General features: G+C 44.7%; 1 protein-coding gene across 1 annotated transcript; it reads left to right on the plus strand.

Moving 5' to 3' along the window:
- The first annotated feature begins 11,718 nt into the window (after positions 1-11,718).
- On the plus strand, positions 11,719-24,936 carry Adgrf3 (adhesion G protein-coupled receptor F3). Its single transcript, XM_090336199.1, has 14 exons — positions 11,719-11,802; positions 13,231-13,291; positions 13,616-13,756; positions 14,176-14,343; positions 14,826-15,044; positions 17,223-17,435; positions 17,872-18,015; positions 18,142-18,338; positions 18,681-18,860; positions 19,894-21,285; positions 22,406-22,447; positions 22,537-22,599; positions 23,037-23,090; positions 23,796-24,936. The coding sequence occupies exons 1-14, from the start codon at positions 11,719-11,721 to the stop codon at positions 23,796-23,798; spliced, it is 2,961 nt and encodes a 986-aa protein (XP_090192325.1). The 3' UTR covers positions 23,799-24,936.
- Positions 24,937-24,989: the final 53 nt, after the last annotated feature.

Below are 24,989 nucleotides of genomic sequence, written 5' to 3' on the forward strand. Positions count from 1 at the left end.
GCATGAGGTTCAGGGGGAGTCAGTGAAATTAGAAGATAAAATCATATATAGTCACTCCTTTAGGCCCACTACATAGTTGCCATTCTTGTTTCAGAGTTAAACGATTGTTCCTTTTAATGTTTATTCATGAGGATAGCTGTTAAGTAGGAGCATTATCTCTATGCTGATTTTAAGGAAAAGTCTTCTTTTCAGCATTCTTGGAGTTCTGGTAGAGACCCAATGCCTGTATGTTATGAACAAAGAAAGAATTGATACCTGCTCCCCACATACTTCCTTCTCAAGAAAGGAAGAATTCAAGGCCAAGTACAAGTCTTTGAACAAGGAACCAGAGTACCATTGGCTTCTTTTGTTGTTCTGTGCTAGGCCTGAACTCCCAACTCAGCTTTCTCTATCATAACTGACTGCTCTGCTAGTTGAACCCTGAATGCATCATTTGGTGATTAATTAGAAATAAGAGTGTTATAGACTTTTCTTTTCTTTTTTTTTTTTTTTTTTTTTTGCCAGTCCTGGGCTTGAGCTCAGGGCCTGAGCACTGTCCTTGGACTTTCTCAAGGCTAGAGCTCTACCACTTGAGCCTCAGCACCACTTCCGGCTTTTTTTTGTATGTATGTGGTACCAAGGAATCAAATCCGGGTCTTCATGCATGCTAGGCAAGCACTTTAACCACTAGGCCAAACTCCCGGCCCCTGTTATAGACTTTTCTGCCCCAAGCAAGATCCTTAGATCTCAGCTTCCTAAGTAGCTAGGATTACAGGCTTGAACCATTGGTGCCTGGTCTTTTTGTTTTTTTCACTTAGAACATACAGCTATGCAAGGGGCCTTATTTTTTACAATCCTGCAAATAACATGGGGCCATTGGCTGGTTGGTTTAGATGGGAGACAAGAAAAAAAACTTAAGTGGGGCAAGAGTACAAATATTTTCATGATCCATTTTCCTGGAGAAAATCTTGTGGCAACAGCTGCCAATATAATTAACTACATACAACTTTGATATCCTCCTTAAGTTGCCCTGTACTTTCCAGAACTCTGCCCCTGCTTTTAGAAAACTAGATAAGCAAGTGTAGACCCATGTGTAAAGGTAATTGATTCATTATCCCTTCACTTATCCTTGTTGAATACTAATCATGTAGAAAAACTGCCACAGGCCTTGGAAATAATGGAGTATAATAGGACATGATAACAAATAGTGAATTATTGTGAATAACCAGTACCATCATATACCTCACTAGTCACAAATTCTGTTTTGCTTCCTTTCCCCACTCCATCTCCCCTTATTAAAATTTACTGGTGAAGGGCTGAGAATGTGGCTTAGTGGTAGAGTATTTGCCTAGAATGTATAGTTTACATGAGTAATCCCAGCTACTTGGAAGGCAGAGACAGTATAATCTGGAGTTTAAGGCCAGTTAGCAGGATCCTATCTCATCATAGCTTACCTGACAAGGTACTTTTGTAGTATGAGCAAAGTCCTGGGTTCAACCCTCATTAATGAAAAAGGAAAAAAATCAGATGTAAAAGTTACTGTCAAAAGTAATTACTCAAAATTTAGTAGCTTAAAAGTCACAATCATGGAGGCCGAGAGCATGGCCTAGTGGTAGCATGCTTGCCTAGCATGCAGGAAGCTCTGCATTCAATTCCCAGGAACCATATACACAGAAAAAAGCCAGAAGTGGCGCTGTGGCTTAAGTGGTATTGCTCTAGCCTTGAGAAAAAAAAATGTCCAAGAACAGTGCCAGGCCCTGAGTTCAAGTCCCAGGACTGGCAAAAAAAAAAAAAGTAACAATCATTTTTATTTTCTCATAAGCCTCTGGGGTCAGCAATTTGGCTTGGGTTTAGTGGATCTGTTCTGGTGTTACTGAATATGTGAATTACTTTGTGTATAGTAATCATTTTTTACTGAATTCATATTTGTATATCTTAAATATATACAAGTTTTATCTGTCAGTTATACTACAATAAAACTGGGATGTAGAAACTATAGGCCTCTAATAGTCTGCAGCTCAGAAGTTATACCATGCTTATATTTCATTCTCTCAGACAAGACAAAGCACCTGGCTATCCACTTAACAGATGACATGGTTGAAGTCATACCACTGATTACTTTTCAAATAATACTTCTAAAACAAGAAAATAGAACAGTAAGTATCTTCACTAAGGAGATTTGAGGGCTGGAGGGATAGAGCCTGCCTAGCACTGGGCCCTGAGTTCAAACTCCATTACGACCAAAGACAAAGAGAAAGGATTTGGAAACTACTGACATGTTTAAATTCAGGGGGAAAAAGATGGCAATACATAAATAAATAAATAAAATAAAGCAACAAAAATTTATGGCACAGACTTTATTCTTCATAAGTCCACACACAGTCCTTAACCCTCTCCTGTCTGGTTTCCATCCCTCACTCCAACTTTTCCTCCATTGAAATGTTGCTTCCATACTCCGCACACTTTCAAGGGGTTTATTTGGTGGGGAGTTGGGAGGGGGATAGTGGTCATGCTGATGATTACCAGAATTTGAGCTTGGGCCTTGCACTTGGCACACTACCACTTGAGCTGCACCCCAATCTTTTTTTGTTTTAGTCATTTTTCAAATAGGTTCTCATATTTATGCCTTGGCTAACCTAGGCTATGATCCTTCTATCTAGGAGTTCCGTATATTGGGGTAACAGGCAGGCAGCACCAGGCCTGGCTTGTTGGTTGCATTGGCCTTGACCCATGATCCATTTTATACTGCCTACTACTATTTACACCGCCTCTTCCTTTAATAGCTTGGAATTACCCATCTTTAATATTCTCTCTACCCCTGATCCTAGTGGGAGCGTGTGTATATTCCCCCCATGCCCCAAACCCCCAACCCCACCACACAGAGACATCAGGATCTCCCAGGAATATTGGATTCTTCACAAATCTTCAAATCACAAATTCTGGGCATATATAGAAAATACATGTTCACTTGTTTATGCTTGATTAATCCCATCTCAGCTTTGAAGAATCATGGTAAGATTCTTTCAAGCATTTCTTTCTGAGATAAGATCTTGAAATATGACTCTGGCTGGCCTTCAATTTGCAATCCTCCTGCCCCCACCTTCCAAGTGCTCCAAGAAACCTGTTACCCAGTCCCAGCCTACTTCCACTTCTTCCCCCAGAGCTGCCTCCATTCCTCTGTATGCCATGGCATCTTGTACATAACCATTTATAAGTTAGAAAATCATCTCTTTTCATCTAGCTGTTGGAATATAAGCTCCTTCGGGGGGGGGGGGAACAACCCTACATCTTAGCTGAGAGTTTGGCCTAGTGGTAGAGTGCTTGTGTAGCATGCATGAAGACCCAGGTTCGATTCCTTGCTACCATGTACAGTTTTTTTAAAAAAAAGAAAAAGCCAGACGTGATGCTGTGGCTCAAGAGCTAGAGCTCTAGCCTTGAGAAAGCCCAAGGACAGTGTTCAGGCCCTGAGTTCAAGGCCCAGAAGTGGCAAAACAACAAACAAACAAAAACCACATCTTTATACCCTGGATCTTGCACAGTACCTAATACTTAGCCTTCAGTAGCTCTCACTGAATTCACCATTTTATGCTTTATTTTTCAGTGGCAGTTCTGGGGATTAAACTTAGAAAGCACTCTCCTATGGGTCCATGATTCCAGCCTATTTACTCCTTCTCTTTAACTGGGATGATAGGCAGGTGCAGCCAAGCCTGACTTACTGGTTAGGTTGGCCTCTATACCTGCTTTCACTGAATCCAACCGGGCCATGAGGAAATAAATATATGTTGAGATCATCAACCGGTGCTATAAACCTCTTCGGATTCAGTGAGCTTTAATCTCACTTTGGAAGGACATTGCAAAAGAGTTACAAGGAGCTTGTGATGTTGTGAAATGTATGCCTAATATGCTGAGGAGATGGGTGCTGGTGCAGCCCTAGGCCCTAGGAAGCGTCAGGACAGGGCGTGCTCACCAGAAAGACCAAAACATGATCAGAGAATTGGCACGTTCAGTTCCCCTCACCCTCCAGCTCCCAGGAAGGAGAGGAGGTCTGAATGATCATTAAGGGCCAATAATTCAGTCATGTCTATATAATGAAACTTCAGGTATCTTCTGGGTGGCTGAACCTATGGAGGTTTCTGAGGTTGACACATCAGGAAAGGACAAGGAAGCTCAGCACCCTTTCCCATACCCACCTGGTGTCTCTTCCAGCTGGCTGTTTGAGTCCTTCACTCTATCCTTTACTAGTAAGCCAGTAAAGGTAAGAAAAGTGTATCCCTGGGGCCGGGAGTTTGGCCTAGTGGTTAAAGTGCTTGCCTAGCATGCACGAAGACCCAGGTTCGATTCCTTGGTACCACATACATAGACAAAAGCTGGAAATGGTGCTGAGGCTCAAGTGGTAGAGCTCTAGCCTTGAGAAAGTCCAAGGACAGTGCTCAGGCCCTGAGCTCAAGCCCAGGACTGGCAAAAAAAAAAAAAAAAAAAAAGTGTATCCCTGTCTTGTGAGCTGCTTCTAACCCAAGAAGGCAAGAAGGGAGCTGTTGGAATTTTGATGTAGAGCCCTGGGGCCAGCACACAGATAAAATAACCTGAGGCTTATGCTGGCATTAGAAGTAAGAAGAAATCTTGCTAGTGAGCCAGTGGGATCTGATGCTATCTCCAGGTAAACAGTGTCAGAATTGAATGGCATTTGGGGACATTGGCTGGTGTCTGCTGCAGCAGTGATTGCTTGAAGTGCGGGGAACCCCTCACCCACCCACCCATATGGTGTCTGAAATGTTCATAGCTGAGAAAATGGGAGAAACATTTTTGTTCTTCCTATAGCACAACAGTGAGCATTATTTGTAATTTCAGAGGGAAAATACAGGCAAATAAATGTCCTAATAAATAAATACTCAAACCAGACCCCACAGTAAATGTGATTTAAAAAAAAAAACCCAGAAACCAAAAAGATACACAAGAAGAGGGAAACAGATAGTAACAAGTGTTAAAGTGTTGGCAAGGATGTGAAAAAAATGGAATTCATGCATTGCACATAAACTTACTGAGTATAGAAAAAGGTTTAGTGACACCTCAAAAAGGTTAAGCATAGAATTACCATGTGGTTTGGCTGGGAGTTTTGCCTAGTGATAGAGCACTTGCATGTGTGAAGCCCTGGGTTCAATTCCTCGGTACCACATACACAGAAAAAGCCAGAAGTGGTGCTTGGCTCAAGTGGTAGAGCTCTAGCCTTGAGCTGAAGAGCTCAGGAACAGCCCCCAGGTACAGAAATCAAGCCCCACTGCTAAAAAAAAAAAAAAAAGAATTGCCATATGCCCCAACAATGCCTCTCATAGTTATAGTTATTTACCCCAAAACTTGAACACAAATGCTACTAGGACTCAGAAAATAATACTTCAAAGACTGGCAGTTTAATATACTAATAGCCTTGACATTGAACTCAGAACCACATTCCCTAACTTTCAAGGGAGAGACTGCAAAATTCCCTTACCCACCTAGGGTATGCACCTGCCAAAGAAGAAACACTCACTTCTATCTCTTCATTGAGCTTTTACTAGCTAGACCAGAAGTAGGGAACATCTGTCCCATGGGCCATATAAGACTGATGAAATAATTTGGTGTGGCCTTTCCAAAGCAGCCACCATGAGGATTCAAAATTCAATAAATCTAGGAGCTCTTTTCATAACAACATAAATTCATACTAAATGAATCATAGTAACAATATCCATCTTGAAGGATAAGCAAGGTATGCCCACTACCGGAAAGACAAAACACATAGGAGTATGTGGAGTCCTGGCTGCCCAGGTCTAGTCTGCCTGTGTTTGGGTTGGTGACTTAGGTGATAGCGCAAGGGGCTGGGAGTGTACAGCACCTGTTGTGGAAGTGTTAAGAAACTAGTGATCAGGATTATGAGAGAAGACATTGAAGATCTTCCTTCAATGATTGATTGATTAAAAACATTATAGACTTCTTGACATAGCTAATAACTCCAATCCCACCTTATCCACACACCCATCACCAACAATCCTCCCCAAACCTGAATCTCAGGTGAAGATTATGGAAATTACAGTATATAGAAGAAAAACCTTAAGAGCCAATAATACAAATATTGGATATGATCCAAATTCAAACTGCAGGATCAGAACAATGATTAAAGCAGAACTATCATGTTTCTGGTGACAAGCATACTACATGGTGACAGTGGTGTGACATCTTCCAAACAGTGACTGCAAAGAAAAGCTGGTACAGAATGTCCATCTTTCCAAGAGAAATGGACAAATTCTTGTTACAGAAGTAAAAGCAAGTCTGTGTGCCTCGTTTGTGGTAACACATTAACAATAATGAAAAAAAAAATCTGGAATGTCACCCCAGCTCAAAACATGCTAAATTCAATGAATGGGGAGACTGAAGATGTATCAGAATGAAACCAATGCTCCTTGGCTGACTTTCAGATCATAAGAAGCCCCTTTCACACAGCTGTCACTCATAGTGACAGATTCACATGAATTAGGTAGTACAAGAAAAATCTGAATGTGCATGGTGGCTGCTGAAGGGTTATTGCACCAAATAGAATTGTTTCAACATGTTAGCTTGACTTGGAGAACCATCTCAAATCAGATTACTGATTTAGCACAAGATGTATGTGTGTGTGTGTGTGTGTGTGTGTGTGTGTGTGTGTGTGCCAGCCAATCTTGCGGCCTAAACTCAGGGACTGGATACTGTTCCTGAGCTTTTTAGCTCAAGACTAGCGCTTTACCACTTGAGCCACAGATCCACTTCTGCCTTTTTGTTGGTTATTTTGAGATAAGAGTATTGAACTTTCCTGCCCAGGCTGGCTTTAAGCCCCAGATCTCAGCCTCCTGAGCAGATGGGATTGCAGGTATGAGCTACCAGTACTCAACCAAGCAGATTAATTTTTAAGTGGATAATTTATATAGTCCACAAGTGATATCCTAAGTATATAAATTGTTCTCGGCTAAATAAAAGATTCCTTACTCCCAAACTCATATCGGAGAAAAAGGAAAGTCTATCTACATAGCTGGATAAACTTGTCATCCAGAATTGTCCTCTATTTTTGTCCCATAGAGAATCATTAACAAATTGTCAGATTTTTTTTTCCTATAGCATTGTATGTTCTCTAAGCTAAATAATTTCCCCTAAAAGTCTGTTCTCCCCACTTCACCTCTGATTCTCCATCTCCCACTCTCCTGTGAAAAGCTATATATAAGCTCCTGAATAATTTAGGGCTAATGAGCAACCACATTCCTATAATTTTATCCCATGCATTTTCCTTTTGCATATTAACAAGTTTGAAATGTCTTTTTCTCCTATTTAAAGGTTGTTAGTTTATACTTAGTGAAACTCTAGAAGGTAGAGAAAAGCCTGACATGGTGATGAACCCCTTTAATCTCAGCATTTAGGGGGGCTGAGGCAGGAAGATCTCAAGTTCAAGGCCAACCTGGGTTCCATATGAGTCCAGGACCAGCCTAGGAAATATAAGATGACCCTATTCCAATTCCATGCCCCAAAAAAGAGTGGAGGAAAATTTCTCTACTTTCCTTTTCCTCTTACAATGCTCATAGTTATATTATTTATAATATCCCCAAATGGAAACAATTCAATTGTCCTTCAACTCACGAATGAATAAACAAAATATGTACACAATGGAATATTATTCAGCCATTAAAAGAAATGATCTACTGTGAGTGGAAATTTAGTGCAGCTAATTCATCCCAATTTTTATGTCTAGCATGAGAGGAATTCAAATAAGACATGATCACAGTAAAATGACAGGAAAATTTATTAGGAAAAAATGTGCAGAAAAAGAAATTATATAGCATAGATATGCCATAGAAGGACAGTACTTTAGCTCATCCTCAGCCATCTTCTGGGTACAGACAGACCTGAGCATCAGGCTTAAGTAGAAGAATAGTAAGAATCAGAGGACACAGGTTTGCCTAGTTTGAGTCCCAGTTTCAGACATGGCCTGGCTGATCATATTATGTCACTTCAGGTTTCCTGAGCTCTGGAAAAGTAATTGTTGCTATCATCACTTGAAAGGATCAGTCTAGTTCCCATGAGATTCCTTCAGCTGCGTGGTACAGCCCAATCACTACAAATAATTGTCTATGTTTGAGAGTAGTCTGTCCTGTAAGAGTCTGCAGTTCCTTAGGGGTAGTTTTAGTCCTTGCCATAAAGATCAGCCCCACTTTTCCTAGAACTCAAGGTTATTACAAGGTGACTGTGGAGAGAATGATTTAGAACAATGACAAACACAAAATGGAAACACAGATGCTAGGCTCTTCTCCTGCTTGTAATTCATTAAATACTTTTAAGTTCCAGATTCCAGCACAATTTTAATACACTGAAAGTGGGGTATCTTTGTGGTGAGAACAACACCATTAGGATTTGAATGTTCATTGAGCTGGCCTATGAGAAATTCCTACCCCTAAGTCCAGGGCACAGCACTGCAGCTACCTGTGAACTGGAAGTTTAATTACATTTTAGATTGCCTTTATATTTTCCCATTGCTTGTGGCTGACTGCTCCCCATCAATACTGACACATACTAGCCACATGAGTGTGTGTGTGTGTGTGTATGAGATGCCAATACTGAGGCTTGAACTCAAGTTTTTGCACTCTTGCTAAATTTTTTGCCTAAGGCTGGTGCTCTACCATGTGAACCACACCTTGAAGCTAAGAATCCTGGAGATATTTCTGCCCAGTCTGGCTTTGATCCTAAGATCTCAGCCTCCTGAGATAGCTACAATTACAGGTGTGAGTCACCAGCACCAGTTTATAGCATGTGTGTTTATTTTGTAAGGGTTTTATTGTTGTTTTATTGGTCGTGGGGCTTGAACTCAGGCCACGGGTGCTATCCTTTAGCATTTTTGTTTAAAGCTTGTGCTTTACTACTTGGAGCCACAGCTCCATTTCCAGTTTTCTGATGGTTAATTGAAGTCACATGGACTTTTCCTGCTTAGGTGGGCTTCAAACTGCAATCCTCAGATCTCAGCCTCCTCAGTAACTAAGCTTATAGGTGTGAGCCACTAGCCTCTGACTTTTTGTGAGGTTTCTTATGCTTTTAAATAAAGTTCAAAATTTAGTACTTTGAAGTTTATCAGAAAATTAACACAAAGATACAGTGTTAGAACTGTAAAAGTTCAACCTAATAATGTAATTATAAGTTGCTTCCTAACACAGTTTAACACATTGTGTGACTACAGTGCTGGTAGTGTGACCTGTGTTTGTCAGTACCTAGGCAGTCACGGGTCCCCCACATAAGCCCGCAAGCTGCCATACGTATTAGGTTTCTCTTTCTGGTTTGGCATGAGAGATTGGAAAATGAGAAGCTAAAGGGATAATTTGAGAAGTCAGCCTTTAGGCAGGCACCAACTGGCTTGTTTGTTTTGAAAAGAATATGTAGGTACTTGAGAGAAAGTGAATGAGCAACTTAAAAGAATCAGGCATGGGGGGAAGGAAATGGGGAAAAAACACGAGAAGGGGTGTCAATGTGTGAGAAGTAATGCACCTACTATCCGGCAAATATAACTGCAACCGCTCTATACATTATTATACATTACAATAAAAAATTAAGAAAGGGGGAAAAAAAGAATCAGGCATTAAGAAGGACTCTAGAGGTACCAGGAGTTTGGCTTAGTGGTAGAGTGCCTGCCTAGCATACATGAAGACCCAGGTTCGATTCCTCAGTACCACACACATTAAAAAAGCTAGAAGTGTTACTGTGGCTCAAGTGGTAGAGCTCTAGCCTTGAGAAAGCCCAAGGACAGTGCTCAGACCTTGAGTTTGAGCCCCAAGACCGGCCAAAAGAAAAAAAAAGAACCCTAGAGTCTACCTACGCTGCTACAAAGAAGACATACACATTAATGAACTACAGCAGGAATAAGTAGATTGAAGTTTTATAATTGATTTATTTAATATGGTCATTACAGGTATAGGCCTTTAGCATTTCTAGTTCTCAAGTGAAGATTTTTCTATTAGATGTAAAAGCCTAGGTATGTGTTAGAAGAATTAATTTTTGGGTAAAAGAAGCCTTGTGTTTAGCTGGGTGCCAATGGCTAGCTACTCAGGAGGCTGAGATCTGGGGATCTCAGTTTAAAGCCAGCCTGGGCACGGAAGTCCATGAGACTCTTATCTCCAGTTAACCACCAGGAAACCAGAAGTAGTGCTGTGGCTCAAGTGGTAGAACACTAGCCTTGAGCTGAAGAGCTCAGCCACAGTGCCCAGGCCCAGAGTTCAAGCCCCCCAGGACCAACCAAAAAAAAAAAATAGAAAAAATTAGAACCAGCCCGTTTCCTAGAGTCCATATTCTGGAAAATAAATCCCCAGGCTGTGGGGCTGAGAGGTGGGACCTTTAAGAGGTGATGTTCTGCTCATGAATAAATTAATGTTATCACAGGAGTAAGTTGAACAGAGCCCCTCTTGGCAGCATAAGCTTGTCCCTGTGTCCCCTGGGGGTACTCTCTCATCATAGGATGCAAGAAGGCCCTCACAAGAGGCAACTCGTCAACCTTGCACTTCCCAGCCTCCAGAACCAAACCAGATTCATTTCCTGATCATGTAAAAGAATGTTTATCCAAAATGAACTCCAGGAAATAGAAACAAACAATAATTCAGTTCCTTATATTCAGGAAGCCGAATGACATTTCATTCCCTTATAACTTCTCTAGCCTGTGGTATTCGGCTAATACTAAGACAGAGCCTCTGATAGAACTCAGTTCAGGAGTGCAGGCCATCATCAGGGATAAACTAGAGCTGAATCAAGACATTCTTCTCATGTTCCCGCGTTTTCTGTCTACATAGTAACTTACCTTTCCTTTGAGCTCAGACCACATTACCAGTCCATGTGTGAGGAAAAACAGCTTTATCTGTTGCATCTTCAACCTCAGGCTCCTACTAGCTCCAGTTTCAGAATTATTCCAAAAGAGGAAAATTGTTTCATCTCATGTTAGATGTATACCTGAGTTCTGACAGTGGTAAAGAGTCAATGAAACTGTATAAAATGCCTTCATAGGGGCTGGGAATGTGTCTTAGTGGTAGAGTGCTTGTCTAGCATGTATGAAGCCTTGGGTTTGGTTCCTCAGCACCACATAAAAAGAAGAAGCTAGAAGTGGAACTATAGCTCAAACGGTAGAATGCTAGCCATGGGCAAAAGAAGCTCAGGGACTGTGTTCAGGCCCCGAGTTCAAGCCTCAGGACTGCCACACACACAAACAACAACCACAACAACAACAACAACAAAAATCTCACAATGAAATCCCCTTGTACTATTAACAGATGCTAATTAAAACAAAACACTAATATATCTAGAAATTAGGAGCAATCAGCGCTGATCTTTTCCTTTTGAGCCTTGGTTCTTTGCTAAATGATCTAGCTTCCTGGGTCCCAGTACTCAGATTTCCCACATCTTGAGGAACAAGATCGACTGAAGCTGGCTTCTTCATACACTGCTGGTTGTGACCTAAAACCCCTACCTTCTCTCTTCCCTAGAAGGTTCCTGGTCTAGACTCCAAGAGAAACACTGTGTGCATGGGGCCCAACAGGCTCCAGTGACCTGAATGTATATTTGACTCAGTCACAGGCCATAGCATTTCCTCTGTCAGCTTGCCCTGGCTTCCTTCCACTCAGCCCTCCCATCCATCTGTGTGCTGCCTGCCAGCTCTTCAGCAAGGAAATTTGCATGATGCAGAAGCAGGAGGGTTCTTAGGGACTGCTCCATTGAGCCATGGTCTGTCCAGCTGTCCCCAGGCTGCTCCTGGCCATGACTCTTTCCCTGCTGGCGTCCCTGGTTGTCCCCACATCTCAGCCTGTAAGTATGACTGGGGTAAGGAGTTCGGGAGGGTCTGAGGAGGTCAGAGCAGAGAGCTCAGGTTTTATGAGCTCCCATGAGTGGAACTACTGTTCTTTGGATAAAGGCTCTCTCATTCATGCTAATGATTTTAAAAAGGAAAAGGAAAGAAAAGCTTACCAAATTTGGGAGTCATTGGTATAGAAGCTAGGATGGAATCTGGGAAAAGTAGGTAGAGCCTAGATTAATAGTTTCCATCTGTTTTCTCTTAGAAAGATATTTGCATTGATACCTATATACCTATCTCTAAACATTTCTATCTCTAAATCTAAATCTATTTCTGTAGCTACCTTTATCTAAATGGACACCTTTATCAATATCTAACTCTATATCTTATCCTTATCTATGAATCTACTTTATTTATTTATTTTGAAGGTACCAGAAATTGAACTCAGGGCCTTGTGTAAGTAAGTGTTCTACCATTTCGGCCATGCATCCTTAGGTTATTTTCCACAAAGACTCATTTTTTTTTTTTTGTCTAGTACTATGATCTTTCCTACTGTGCCTCTCCTCAGAGCTGAGAGTACAGGTGCAAGCCACTGTAACTTGCTAATTATGTGTTTATTTTTTATTAAGACAGCACCTTTATACATTCCCTAAGCTGCTTTCAGACTCAGGTCAGCGTAAGTGATTTTCCTGTCTCAGTCTTTCAGTTGCTGGGACGACAGATGTCCTATCAGACCCAGCTTCCACTTGATTTTACCTAAATCTGAGGAGGGAGTAAGCAAGGAAATCATTCACAGGAACTTAAAACTAATGGAAGATGCTTGTTGCTCACTCACCTTCCTGTGGAAGAAACAATAAGGTCTCTATGCAACCTGGCCTAGCAAGCTCTGCACAGCCTCCTGTTGGTGTTCTAATCCTGCCATTTTAATTAGGCTAGAGGCCCAGGGCCAGGGAAATTCAGGAAGGAGCTAAACAAAGCATGTTGACTCCAAGGGTGTGCCTGGTTCCTGGGTCCAGATGAGACTGCAGTCCCTGGTGGGGTCCCTGGGGCTGTGTCCCTGGTACCTCCTACTGGAAGCCTGCTTTCCCCTAGCCCAAAGAAAAGCTTCCACAATACCAAGACATACCAAACTACTCAGGTTAGCCCTGGTTAACCAGGGAGGAGTGTCATCTCCCCTCAGGAGCCTCTCCTGGGTGTGGGTGTGTGTGTGTGCAATATCCTTGCACTTTTTTTCTTTTTGCTCAAGACTGGCACTATACCACTTGAGCCACAGTTCCACTTCCAGCTTTTTGGTGATTAATTGGAGACAAGAGTCTCACAGTCTTTCCTGCCTGGGCTGGTTTCAAACTTGGATCCTCAGATCTCAGCCTCAATGTAGCCAGGATTACAGGTATGGGTCACCCGTGCCTAGCTATAGGCATCTCCTTTGTACTCTGTTCCAGGAACAAAGTCAGGCTGGAAGGGAATTTGGGCAACAACTGTACCAAGACAATAGAGCAGAGGGTAAGTAGATGGGCAGAAAGAGAAGAAAGAGGAAAGAGGAAACGGAAAAGGAAGGACCAGGAAGGGCACAGAGAGGCCTTGCTCTGAGTGGGTCAGGCAGTTGCTGTCCCTATAGCAGGACTGGAACAACATATTCCTCTGTGCCATAGGAGTTGCTGGGAAGGTGACGCTGTATCTGAATGCTTTTGGCTAGGACAGAAATTGTCCATATGTGTGTGCCTAGACAGGTGATGGGAGAATGCATTGGCTCATGTTGCCTGTGGGAAGCAAAAGGACTGGCTGCCCCTCCTCCCCAGCCTTGCCTTGTGTCCTCTGCTCCTATAGTGTCACTCTTGGTCTCCGTCTATGTACATCTGGAATTTCAAGACAGGACCTGGCCACCAAACCTCTCCAGGAGTCTGGCTCTCTCTCCTGCCTCAGCCTCCTCTTCCCTGAGAACTCTCATTGGCTTCCACCTGACCACAGGTAACAGTGATGTAGGAAGAGGCCTCAGAGGGAAGGGAGCTCACCATGCTTCCAGCCCTCTCGCTGGCAGCTTGACAGAATGAGATCATGCCCATCCCTTTCTATTTACCTGACCCAGCTCCATCCTCATCTTCCTACCAGACAGACCCCTACCCCTTCCTGTCTTGTCACTTGGGCACAGGGCACAAAGGACAGAGTAGGGAAGGACTTCTCTACTCCGTTCCCTAAGGCCCCTGTCCAGCATGCAATCTGCCACTCTGAGCCTGGGCTGCAGAGATGTCCTGATGGGGGGCATTGCCAAGGCCCCTGGGACTTGCAGAGGCCCAGCCGTAATGCCTCTCAGCTCTCCTTCCATTTCAGGTCCTGCTGCCTGGCTTTGTCAGCCTGCCTGCTTCTTAGTCCCTTTCTCACTGTCACAGAGTGCAATGTGGACCACATGGGGTACAGCCACTGTACTTGTCCCTCTGGCTACCAGTGGAACAACACAATCTGTTCCCAAAATGCTCCCTGCTACGGCCACCACCAGCCTTGCAAATGCCTCATCTTCCACCATCCTGCTTCTGGCTATTGCCAGCTGCTGCCACCTGGTGAGAACTTTGAGAACTAGAAAACTGGCATCCTTGTGTGAAAGCAATACCTACAGCAAGACATTCTGTGTTTTTCTCCCCACTGATCCAAGCTCAGCAGCTGCTCTTCTGGACAGGGCACAAAATAAAAATAAAAAATAAGATCAGCCATCATAGCAAATCACAGATCCTGAGCTAGGGACCCGAGGCGTGAGAATAATGAATGGTGTCTCTGGACAGAGAGGGACAAGGGGAGTTATGACCCTGCTCTTTACCTCTAGCAGTCCCAATTTCCAGGGGAGAAGTCATAGGCCCAAAGGCTTCCCAACAGGAGGGTCTTCCAGGCTGGACTGCAGTAGCCACACTCACGTGCACATGCATGGAATAACAAAAAGCTAGGTGTGGAGGGATGGGCTTCAGAGCTTCAGAAGCTGTGGAAGGAGTGGGTGCTTAGAGAAAGCCAGAGCTCCTCCTCCAGGCCTCTGTCTCCTGCCTCCCTGCAGTGCCTGGAAACCTGAGCCTGAGCTCCCCCCTACAGAAACCTGGCAACACACTCAACCTCACGCTCTCCACCAACCAGCAGGCCGCCAACGTGAAGTGGTTCCTCAAGCCCCAAGGGAGCTCCAGACTCATCATTCTGCAGTCGGGAACACAGGTGTCCCTGACCTCCAGCCAGGGCCAGGCTGCCCTCAGCATCACGCACATGTCCCACCACTGGGCAGGTAGCCCTCTTCCTCCTGCTGGCATCTCTTCTCTTTCTCTTCCGTTCACCCCCTACTCCCTGTTCTCCTCCCCTTCCCTTTCTTTCCTTCTCACCTCTCCCTACTCATCGTCCTATTTATTTATTTATTTTTATCAGTCATGGGGCTTGAACTCTGGGCCTTGGCATTGTCCCTGAGCTCTCCTGCTCAAGGCTACCACTCTACCCCTTGGCCTGGGTGCTGTCCCTGAGAGGTTCAGCCCAAGGCTACTGCCCAACCCCTTTGAGCCACAGTGCCACTTCCAGTATTTTGGTAATGAATTAGAGATAAGAGTCTCTCAGACTTTTTAGTGCCGGGCTGACTTTGAACTGAGATCCTCAGATATCAACCTCCTGAGTAGCAAGGATTATAGGCATGAGCCACCGTGCCCAGCCTTATTTTATATTTATTGTGTCAGTATTGGGGCTTGAACTCTAGGCCTTGCACTTTTGGTTGGCTTTTTCACTCAAAGCTGACACTCTACCATTTGAGCCACACCTCTACTTCTACCTTTTTTTCCCCTGCTGGTTAATTGGAAGTAAGAGTCTCACAGACCTTTTCTGCCTAGACTAGCTTCAAACTGCACTCATCAGATCTCAGAATCCTAAGTAGCTAAGATTACAGATTGAGTCACTAACACTCAGCTCTTTTATCATTTTGCCAGTCCAGAACTTGGGCACTGTCCTTGGGCTTTCTCAAGGCTAGTGCTGTTCCATTTGTGCCACAGCACCACTTCCAGCTTTTTCTGTGTATGTGCTACTGAGGAATTGAACCCAGGGAGTCCTGCATGCTAGGCAAGCACTCTACCACTAGACCATGCTCCCGGCCCCTCAGCTCTTTTTTTAAAACTTATTTTTATTAGCATATATTTATTATCCTACATTAGTTTTGTTTTTGTTTTTGGTGGGTCATGGGGCTTGAACTCAGCCTGGGTGCTTCCCTGAGCTCTTCAGCTAAAGGCTACTGCCCTACTCTTGAGCCAAGCCCCACTTCCTGTTTTCTAGAGGTTAATTGGAGATAAGAGTCTCATGTCCTTTTGTGCCCAGGCTGGCTTTGAACTTTGATTCTCAGATCTCAGCCTCCTGAATAGCTAGGAATACAGGAATGAGCCACCATGCCCAGCCTATATTAGTTTTTATTATATTAGTTGCATGGGAGGATTTTGTTGTGACATTCCATGTAGAGAATTTCTTAAAAACAGCCACAGAAATTTCCACTACATTCTGGGGACATCTGGACCCTTTCAGGACTTCAGGAAGTCCCAGTAGTTGTCCTGGGATAGGAAGCTGTCATGTAGCCATATCACAGCAAGTGAATGTGGAAGAGGCCTAATTCTCAGCCAAAACTTTCATTACAGAGCCATTGCAAAGTATAGAACAATGTCACTCTGCTAATTATATTTTGCTTTGGAAAATATGGTTATTTGTTCATAGAAGCACTCCTGTTAACAAAAAGAAATGCATAATCTGGAGAGTGCTGGAAATAAAGCAGATTCAACTGTGGACGAGAGTATGGCTAAAAGTACACAGATTTTACCTACCAATCTCAAAACGTGAATTCAAATTCAAATACCACATTTAAAAAGAAAAAAAAAGATATTGGGCACTGGTGGCTCATGTCTGTAATCCTAGCTACTTAGGAAGTTGAGATCTGAGGATCACAGTTCAAAGCCAACGGGGTGGAAAAAGTCCATGAGACTCTTCTGATTATTCACCAGAAAACCAGAAGTGGTGCTACAGTTTAAAGTGGTAAAGTACTAACCTTCAGCAAAAGAGCTCCAAAACAGTGCCCAGGCCCTGAGTTCAAGCCCCATGACTGACCCCCCCCAAAAAAACAGAAATCACTCAATTCCAACTGAGAATAGACTGCTGTTCAATCCAGATGTTAAATGGCAGGAAAGGGGATGTATCATGCCGTGGGGAAAGATGCTCACCTCAAAACTCATGGTCATCAGGTAGGAAGGAAGAGTGGATTCTCTTCTTCCTCCTACAAGTCCTTCTTGGGGACAGGAAACATCCTTCTAAAGGGTCATCCCGAGACCATTCTGGCTGGGAACAGAAGCAGAAGAGGGAATCAAGCAGGAGGGCATGAGCTGTGGCTTGGGGAGTAACAGAGATTGTGGGGTGCCAACAGGTCTGTGCAAAAGGTATATGTTTGCAGGTGAGTATCTAAGTGTCTTCGAGGCCGAGGAATTCACGTGGAAGCTGAGCCAGACAGTTAAAGTGCCCTTGCTGGAGGCAGATGTAGCTCAACTTCCGGACCAGCTGTCCATTTCCTGTGCCACCTTCTCTGGCTTCCAATTGAGCTGCTGCGTCCCCACGACAAACTTAAATTACAGAGCTTCCTGGAGCCCTATGGAAAGCTCCAGCCAAGGTAGGAATGAAAGAGCCCAGCTGATCTCTTCCAGTCTTCAGCTTGTGAGAGTTGTGAGTTACAGTTTAGGCTGAGAGTTGTGGGTGGGTGGGTGAGGGTCCCAAGTCTAACACAATTTCACCTTATCAAGAGCAATCTCACTTTGGTTAACATCAACACAACCATGTGTACATCCATCTAATTTGTTGACAGTCGTCATTTGACAAATGAGGAAGGTAACTGTGGAAAGTGAGTCTTGGCGCTAGAGACCTCCTTCTTCACCCTGAGTGCCTTTGGCAGACTTCGAAGTCTGCTCTGTGATTTGATATCACAGCCCACAGTTCTCTTACTGCTTCATCCGCTTCTGAATTTTCTAGACCAGCTGCACAGCACAGGGCCTGCTGGGTTCTGACCTGTTCCAGCCAGTGAAGTTGCCTTTCCCCATCTCTCCCCCCAGCCTCCTTACACAACGTGTCAGGCACTCAGTGCCTCGTGCTGGCTGTTCAGCACTGCCCAGCAGTGGATACCACGTATGACTGTGTCCTGCGCAGCCAGGGCCTGGCTCCTCTCAGGGCTCCTGTCTCTGTCACCATCATCCAGAGTAAGTAGTGCTTGGACTGACCTCTCTGCTGCTTGTCCTGGGTTATGGGGCTAAGCACGGAGGCCTACATGGGGTTCTGCCCAAAGGCTCAGGCTGCTAGGTCAACCTCTGATCTCTGTTCTTCAGGTGGAGATATCACCTGCCCTGAGGACTTTTCAGATATTGCCTGGAACATCACCAAGGCTGGCCACGTGGCCCAGGCCTCATGTCCTGCAAACAAGAAGGGAGTGGTAAAGAGGCCCTGTGGACCTAGTGGAATCTGGGGGCCCATCCAGAGTGACTGCACAGACAAGAGGATCCTAGCCTTGTGTACTAAAGCCAGGGTAAAGCTGTTATCCACATGCCTCCCTCTTAGCATGCCCATCCGCCCCTCCCTCCCTCCCTCAGGACCCACCTTTAGGATCCTTTCCCAAGGCCAGCCCACTGCTTACTTGCTCATCTCCTCTCACCTGGAGCTCCAGCAGGGCCAGGAAGCAGGTGTGGGATCTCTGTGTGAGGGTGAGATGCTCTTCTCAAACCATAGACCCATCAACCTATCAAGCACCTGTCATCTCGCATTCCTTCCACTTGCCCACTCCTCATTTCCTGCGCTGCTTCCAGCTCCCCTGGGAGAGCTTCCCCCAGAGAGCCTTCTCCCATCTCCCCTTGCTGTTGTCTTGTTTCAGCTTCTACAGGCAGGCCAGGGCAATCCTGATGTGGAAGTACCCCAGATCCTGAAACAGCTACAGATGCAGGTGACTCTGGCAAGCTCACCCTCTGACTTCCAGGCACTGCTGAGTACCGTCACATTACTGGCTGAAGTGGTAGCCAGAGCCAGAGTGCAGCTGAATCGCACTGCCCTGCAGGTGAAACCTCTGAGCCACAGCAGGGGAACATCTGGGCATTTCACCTATGGGCACTTCTGCTCATCACGCAAGCCCAAAGCAGACCTCTCTAGACTCCAAGGTGTCTGCTCTGGATCCTTCTTTCTTCTTAGATACCGATCTCCAAGGCCATGGAGAATGGAGAAAGTCTCATAGTGGGAACACGTTGGGGAGGCTGGAGGGCAGGAAAGTGCTGGAGACATGCAGATATAAATACGTACGCGCACACGCGCGCACACACACACACACACACACACACACACACACACACACACACACACTATGCCTATACAGAGAGACAAACACACTTGACTTGATAAGACCCACCTGGCCTGGTTTATAGTAGGGGTATTGGTGGGTGGCCCATAAACTGCAGCCAACAGATTATTAAGGAGCAATGAATGACAGGACATACCTTTTGTGTCCAGGAAGGACATGCAGATGGCTGTCAACTTCAGAACACTGTGTCCCTGCCACTGGCCACCATCCATAGCTTTGTAGAACCAGACAGGTTAAAGAATTATACAAGAGGCCTGGAGTGTGGCCTAGTGGTAGAGTGCTTGCCTAGCATGCCCAATCCCCTGGGTTCAATTCCTCAGTACCATATACACAGAAAAAGATGGAAGTGGTGCTGTGGCTCAAGTGGTAGAGTGCTAGCCTTGAGAAAGCCCAAGAACAGTGCCCCGAGTTCAAGCCCCAGGACTGGCAAAAAAAAAAAAAAAAAAAAAAAGAAAGAAAAAGCATTGGATAGGAGAACACTTAGGACCTGGGTGGCTGGAAGAAAAGTCATGGGTATGAATCAGGAAATGACTTAGGTGATGATGTCCCAGGTGGTTGACTGGCGAGCACCCTATTCTTTCCATCCAGAAAGTTCTCTTGACAGGCCAGTTTTCCTTTCCACATTTCTTGCTAGCCCTTAGTCTTGCTCTGGAGCAGCAAAGGCAGGGGTGGGTTATGCCTCGGTCTCTACACAGTGGGCTCTAGCACATCAAGCTTGTCTTTGTTGGTACTACAGGATCTCCTGGCCACTACAGACAAGGTTCTAGACATGAATGCCAGCTCTCTGGTCTCTTTGTGGCCCCTGGCTCAGGCCCGCAAGTCCTCGATAGCATCAGATTTCTTGCTGGCTGTGGAGACCCTGGTAGGCAGCCTGTGCCCGGAAGATCACCCCTTTTCCTTCAACTCATCCAGTGTGCTGCTGCAGAGCCAGCTCTTCGAACCCACATTTCCTGTTGACTACCAAATCTCCTTCTCCACGTGGCCCCTCCTTCAGGCACAGATTCCCAGACACTCTCTGGCACCACTGATTAATAATGCAACCAACATCAGCATCACTAGCCTAGTATTGAAGAAACTGGATGGCTTTCTGCCCACAAATTATGGACAAGGGCTGGAAGACTCTGGATATGGCACTTCCGGTCTGGTCCTTGTCATCTCTATCATGGCAGATGGTCAAGCATTCACCAAGGCAGAAGTCATCATGGACTTTGGGGACACAGATAGCATGACGCATTGTGTCTTCTGGGACCACCATCTCTTTCAGGGCAATGGGGGCTGGTCAGAAAAGGGGTGCCAGGCAAAAGCAACCAGTGCCGGCTCCTCCACACAGTGCATCTGCCAGCATCTCACCGCCTTCTCCATCCTTATGTCTCGAAACATTGTTCCAGAAAGCCTCATCCTGGATTTGATCACTAAGATAGGCTTGGGAGCTTCCATACTGGCCCTGCTTGTGTGCCTTGGTGTGTACAGGTTGGTGTGGAGAGTCGTGGTAAAGAACAAAGTTGCCTTCTTCCGCCATACTGCCCTGTTCAACATGGTGATCTGCTTGCTGGTCGCAGATACTTGCTTTCTTGGAGACATATTCTTTCCTCTAGAACACTTCAGTCCACTCTGTATGGCCACTTCGTTCCTGCGTCATTATTTCTATCTGGCCACCTTTTTCTGGATGCTGGCACAGTCGCTGGTGTTGGCTCATCAGGTGCTTTTTGTCTTTCATCATCTGTCCAAGCACATAGTTCTCTTCATGATGGTGACCATTGGCTACTTGTGTCCACTGGGGTTTGCAGGTGTTGCCCTGGGCCTCTACCTGCCTAAAGGGTGGTACCTGTGGGAGGGAGAATGCTGGTTGAATGGCAGGGGAGTAGGACTGTATACCTTCACTGGGCCAGTGCTGGCCATTGTGGGTGTGAATGGAATAGTACTAGCTATAGTGGTGCTGAAGTTGCTGAGACCTTCGCTGTCAGAGGGACCGCCAGTAGAGAAGCACCGAGCTCTTCTGGGTGTACTGAAAGCCTTCCTCATTCTCACACCCATCTTCGGCCTTACCTGGGGACTGGGTATAGCCATTTTATTAGAGGAAGTCTCCATAGTTCCTCATTACATCTTCACTGTGCTCAACACCCTCCAGGTAAGTACTGGTCAACTTTCATCGCTGATCATTTCTCAAAGATGTAGCATGGTGGAGCACACACACAAAAATGACAACAATGAAGAAAAGACGGAAGCTCAAGAATTCTAGAAGGCATAGGTATAGATTCCCGTTTGTCCTTGGACAAACTATATAACCTATCTAGGCTTCAGGTTTTTGATTTGTAAAATAGTACCTGAGCTGGGCGGAGCAGTGGCTCAAGCCTGTAATCCTAACTACTCCGGAGGCTGAGATCTGAGGATCAAGGTTCAAACTAGTCCCGGCACAAAAAGGACTGGAGACTCTTATCTCTAATTAACTTCTAGAAAACGGGAAGTGGGGCTTACCTCAAGGGTAGGGTGGTAGCCTTGAGCTGAAGAGCTCAGGGACAATGCCCAGGCTGAGTTCAAGCCCTATGACCATAAAAAAATTTTTTTTAAATAAAATAGTACCTGATTTTGCTGTCAAAGTCAGAAAATGGACAGTCTCTGTCTGTGCGTGTGTACGTATGCCCATATTGGGACTTTAGTCCAATCTGCTATTTAGCCCCAAAATGCTATTCCTTAGCGTTTTTGCTCAAGCCTAGTGTTCTACTACTTGAGCAATCTCTACTTCTGGCTTTTTGGTGCTTAATTGGAGATGAAGGAGTCTCATGGGTTTTCCTGCTTGGGCTTGCCTTAAACAGTCCTCAGATCTCAGTCACCTGGATGGTTAGGATTATGGGTGTGAGCCATCTGTGCAGAGAAGGATCCAATCTTTTGAGATCCTCCTTGTAAACTATAACAATTTTTTTTTTTAGAGCACCTGGATGGAAGTGGCGCTGTGGCTCAAGAAATAGGGCAGTAGCCTTGAGCTGAAGAGCTCAGGGATAGCTCCCAGGCCCAGAGTTCAAGCCCCATGACTGACAAAAACAAACAAACCAACAAAAAAAACCCACATCTGGAAACACCTGGAGTGAAGTCTAGACCTTGAGGGTGCTAATGTATAGAAATGCAGAAATGGAAGCTTCAGGACATGGATTAGATGAAAGACCCAAGGCTGATAAAAGGAGAGGGAGTAAGTTGCTTTGGGTTGGTTCTTCCTTGATGTGACCTGTGATTCCCTATGTCTCACTTTGCAGGGTGTCTTCATCTTAGTGTTCGGTTGCCTCTCAGACAAGAAGGTGAGTCTGCCCAAGCTGACCCCTTGCTGCCTGGCAGTCTGAAATGCAGGATTTACCTGGCATAACTGGGGTACTTACCTCTCCTCCAGGTACAAGAGGCTTTACGCAAACACTTCTGTCACACTCAGTTTCCCAACTCTGCCGTCACCATGGTGAGTGTTGGGTTCAAAGTCTCAGAAGCTCAGGTATTCCCTCGAGTTCCTAATGGGTACTGTTAGGTACAGCTAGAAGGGTGGAGGGTTTTTTTTTTTTTTTTTTTTTTTTAGAATGAGCAGGTTTCAGGTTTAAGTTCTCTATAACCACGGAGGGGCAAGCCAGCCAGAGTAGTCAGAACTGGATTCTCAGGTTCCTGACTTCAAGCTGAATGTCTGATGTTGCTCTTGTCTCTCGTTTCCCTTGTCTAAAACTCAGGCCAGCAACAGAAGGCAAAGGATAGATATAACTCAAGGGACTGATATAACTGAGGGCAGAGTTCCTAGGATGACTAAAGAAACCCCAGGAGGGTGGGTGTGGTGATCAAAATGGATACAACCTCTTCCTGTTGAATAGGGGATGACTGTAGTAACTGGGCCTTTCCACCTCTTCCTAGGCCACAAATGACACTTGTATCTCAGAACATAGCAAAGGCAGAAGTATAAAAGAGGTGAGTCAGCTTTCTCAGAAACAGCACTGAGTGAAGCCAGTATGATAGGCCCCTCACTCCCAGCCAGGTTCTTGTTAACAGCTCCTCTTCACAGACCTGGCCCAGCCCCAAGAGTGGCTGTTCCTACATGGGCCTCACAGAAGAAAGCACATCTATAAACCCGGGCCAAACTCAATGAAAATCCCTCTTCTACCAAGTTGCAAACTACCCCGGAGAGACCTTTGACTTAAGTGAAGTGCCAGGCTGGGCTTGGTGTCTAAACAGGGAAGGTAGCCTGCAGAACTTGGGCAAGATATCCTGTCAACAATCTCATGCCTCAGGGTGAGTTCCTCCACAGGCAAGGCAGACACTTCAGGGCAAATCACACAGCCACCTGTTCCTTCTCCTCTCCCCACCAAGGAATGAGAACCTGAGGAATCCGTCCCAGGACCCCTTCTCTCCCTTAGTAAAGGAAGGCTTTTATTGCTATTACACTGATTTCTCTTGGAGCTCACTTCTCCCCATCCCTCAAATATTCAAGCAAGAATAGCATGAAAACCCAGCTAAAGCTGCCTAAGGATTGAATGAAGCCTACCTTTGTGGCAAAAATAAGCGTTGTAAATAATTGCAAGCAAAACTGTATGTTTTAACTCACCTACAGAACATACTATAGGTAGAGTGGGTAAAAATGGTTTTAACTATTATTTCTTTTGTTCTTTTTGATAGTGATGAAGAAAAGGTGACTAATTGACAGAAACTGTCCATCTTCCAAACATTGGAAGATGAAACTGGCTATTTTCAAGGTTTAGGAAAACTTGAACTTAACTGGTTTGTTTTTAATGTATTTTAAAAAATCACTGTTAAGTTTTATGTATGCATAAAAGGGGGACTGTTACAAGCACATTTGAAAGAACTTCATTATTAATTTGTTTGTGTGAGAAGGAGATACTGAACTTGAACTCAGGCTTGGACTTGATAGACAAGTTTTCTTTTTTTTCTTTTTTTTTTTTTTTTTGCCAGTCCTGGGCTTGAGCTCAGGGCCTGAGCACTGTCCTTGGACTTTCTCAAGGCTAGAGCTCTACCACTTGAGCCTCAGCACCACTTCTGGCTTTTTTCTATGTGGTACTGAGGAACTGAACTTGGGTCTTCATGCATGCTAGGCAAGCACTCTACCACTAGGCCAAACTCCTGGCTTAATAGACAAGTTTTCTATCATATGAATCATACCCCGGTCCTCATTATAATTTTTTTTTTTTTTTGCCAGTCCTGGGCTTGAGCTCAGGGCCTGAGCACTGTCCTTGGACTTTCTCAAGGCTAGAACTCTACCACTTGAGTCTCAGCACCACTGCTGGCTTTTTTCTATGTATGTGGTACTGAGGAATTGAACCTGGGTCTTCGTGCATGCTAGGCAAGCACTCTACCACTAGGCCAAACTCCCGGCCCCTATAAAGTTTTTGAAATGGAGAGAAATGTGCCACCGACTGACTTCACTTAAGGAAAACAGAGTATGAGTAGTGACTGTTTTTTGTTTAGTTTTCATTTTAGTTTTTAGATGCAGGTTCTTGCTATGAAACCCAAACTGGCCTCAAAATAGTAATCTTATCTCAGCCTCCAAATACTGGGATTACAAATTTGAGCTGCCATGTCTGGCTATAAGCATTGATTTCTAAAAGTGACAGGATCAGGCTAAAACTAGACCTAGGGGAGTAAAGCTTAAGAAAAGTTTTCAGAAGACAGAAGAAACTGGCTGAATTAACCAAATTTACAAGAGAAGATGAGAAGCTTCTGTGAAAATGTTGAGCTATATCAATGTCTTAGATCTGAGTCAGTCTTTTTAAGTCATATGAATGTTTTTATAAAATGGGATGGGAACATTTTCTGTCAAAATAAAAACGAATATGCAATCATATGCTTTGGAAA

This window comes from Megascapheus bottae, chromosome 7 (assembly GCF_031878675.1).
Source record: "Megascapheus bottae isolate mThoBot1 chromosome 7, mThoBot2.hap1, whole genome shotgun sequence".
Lineage (NCBI taxonomy): Eukaryota > Metazoa > Chordata > Mammalia > Rodentia > Geomyidae > Megascapheus > Megascapheus bottae.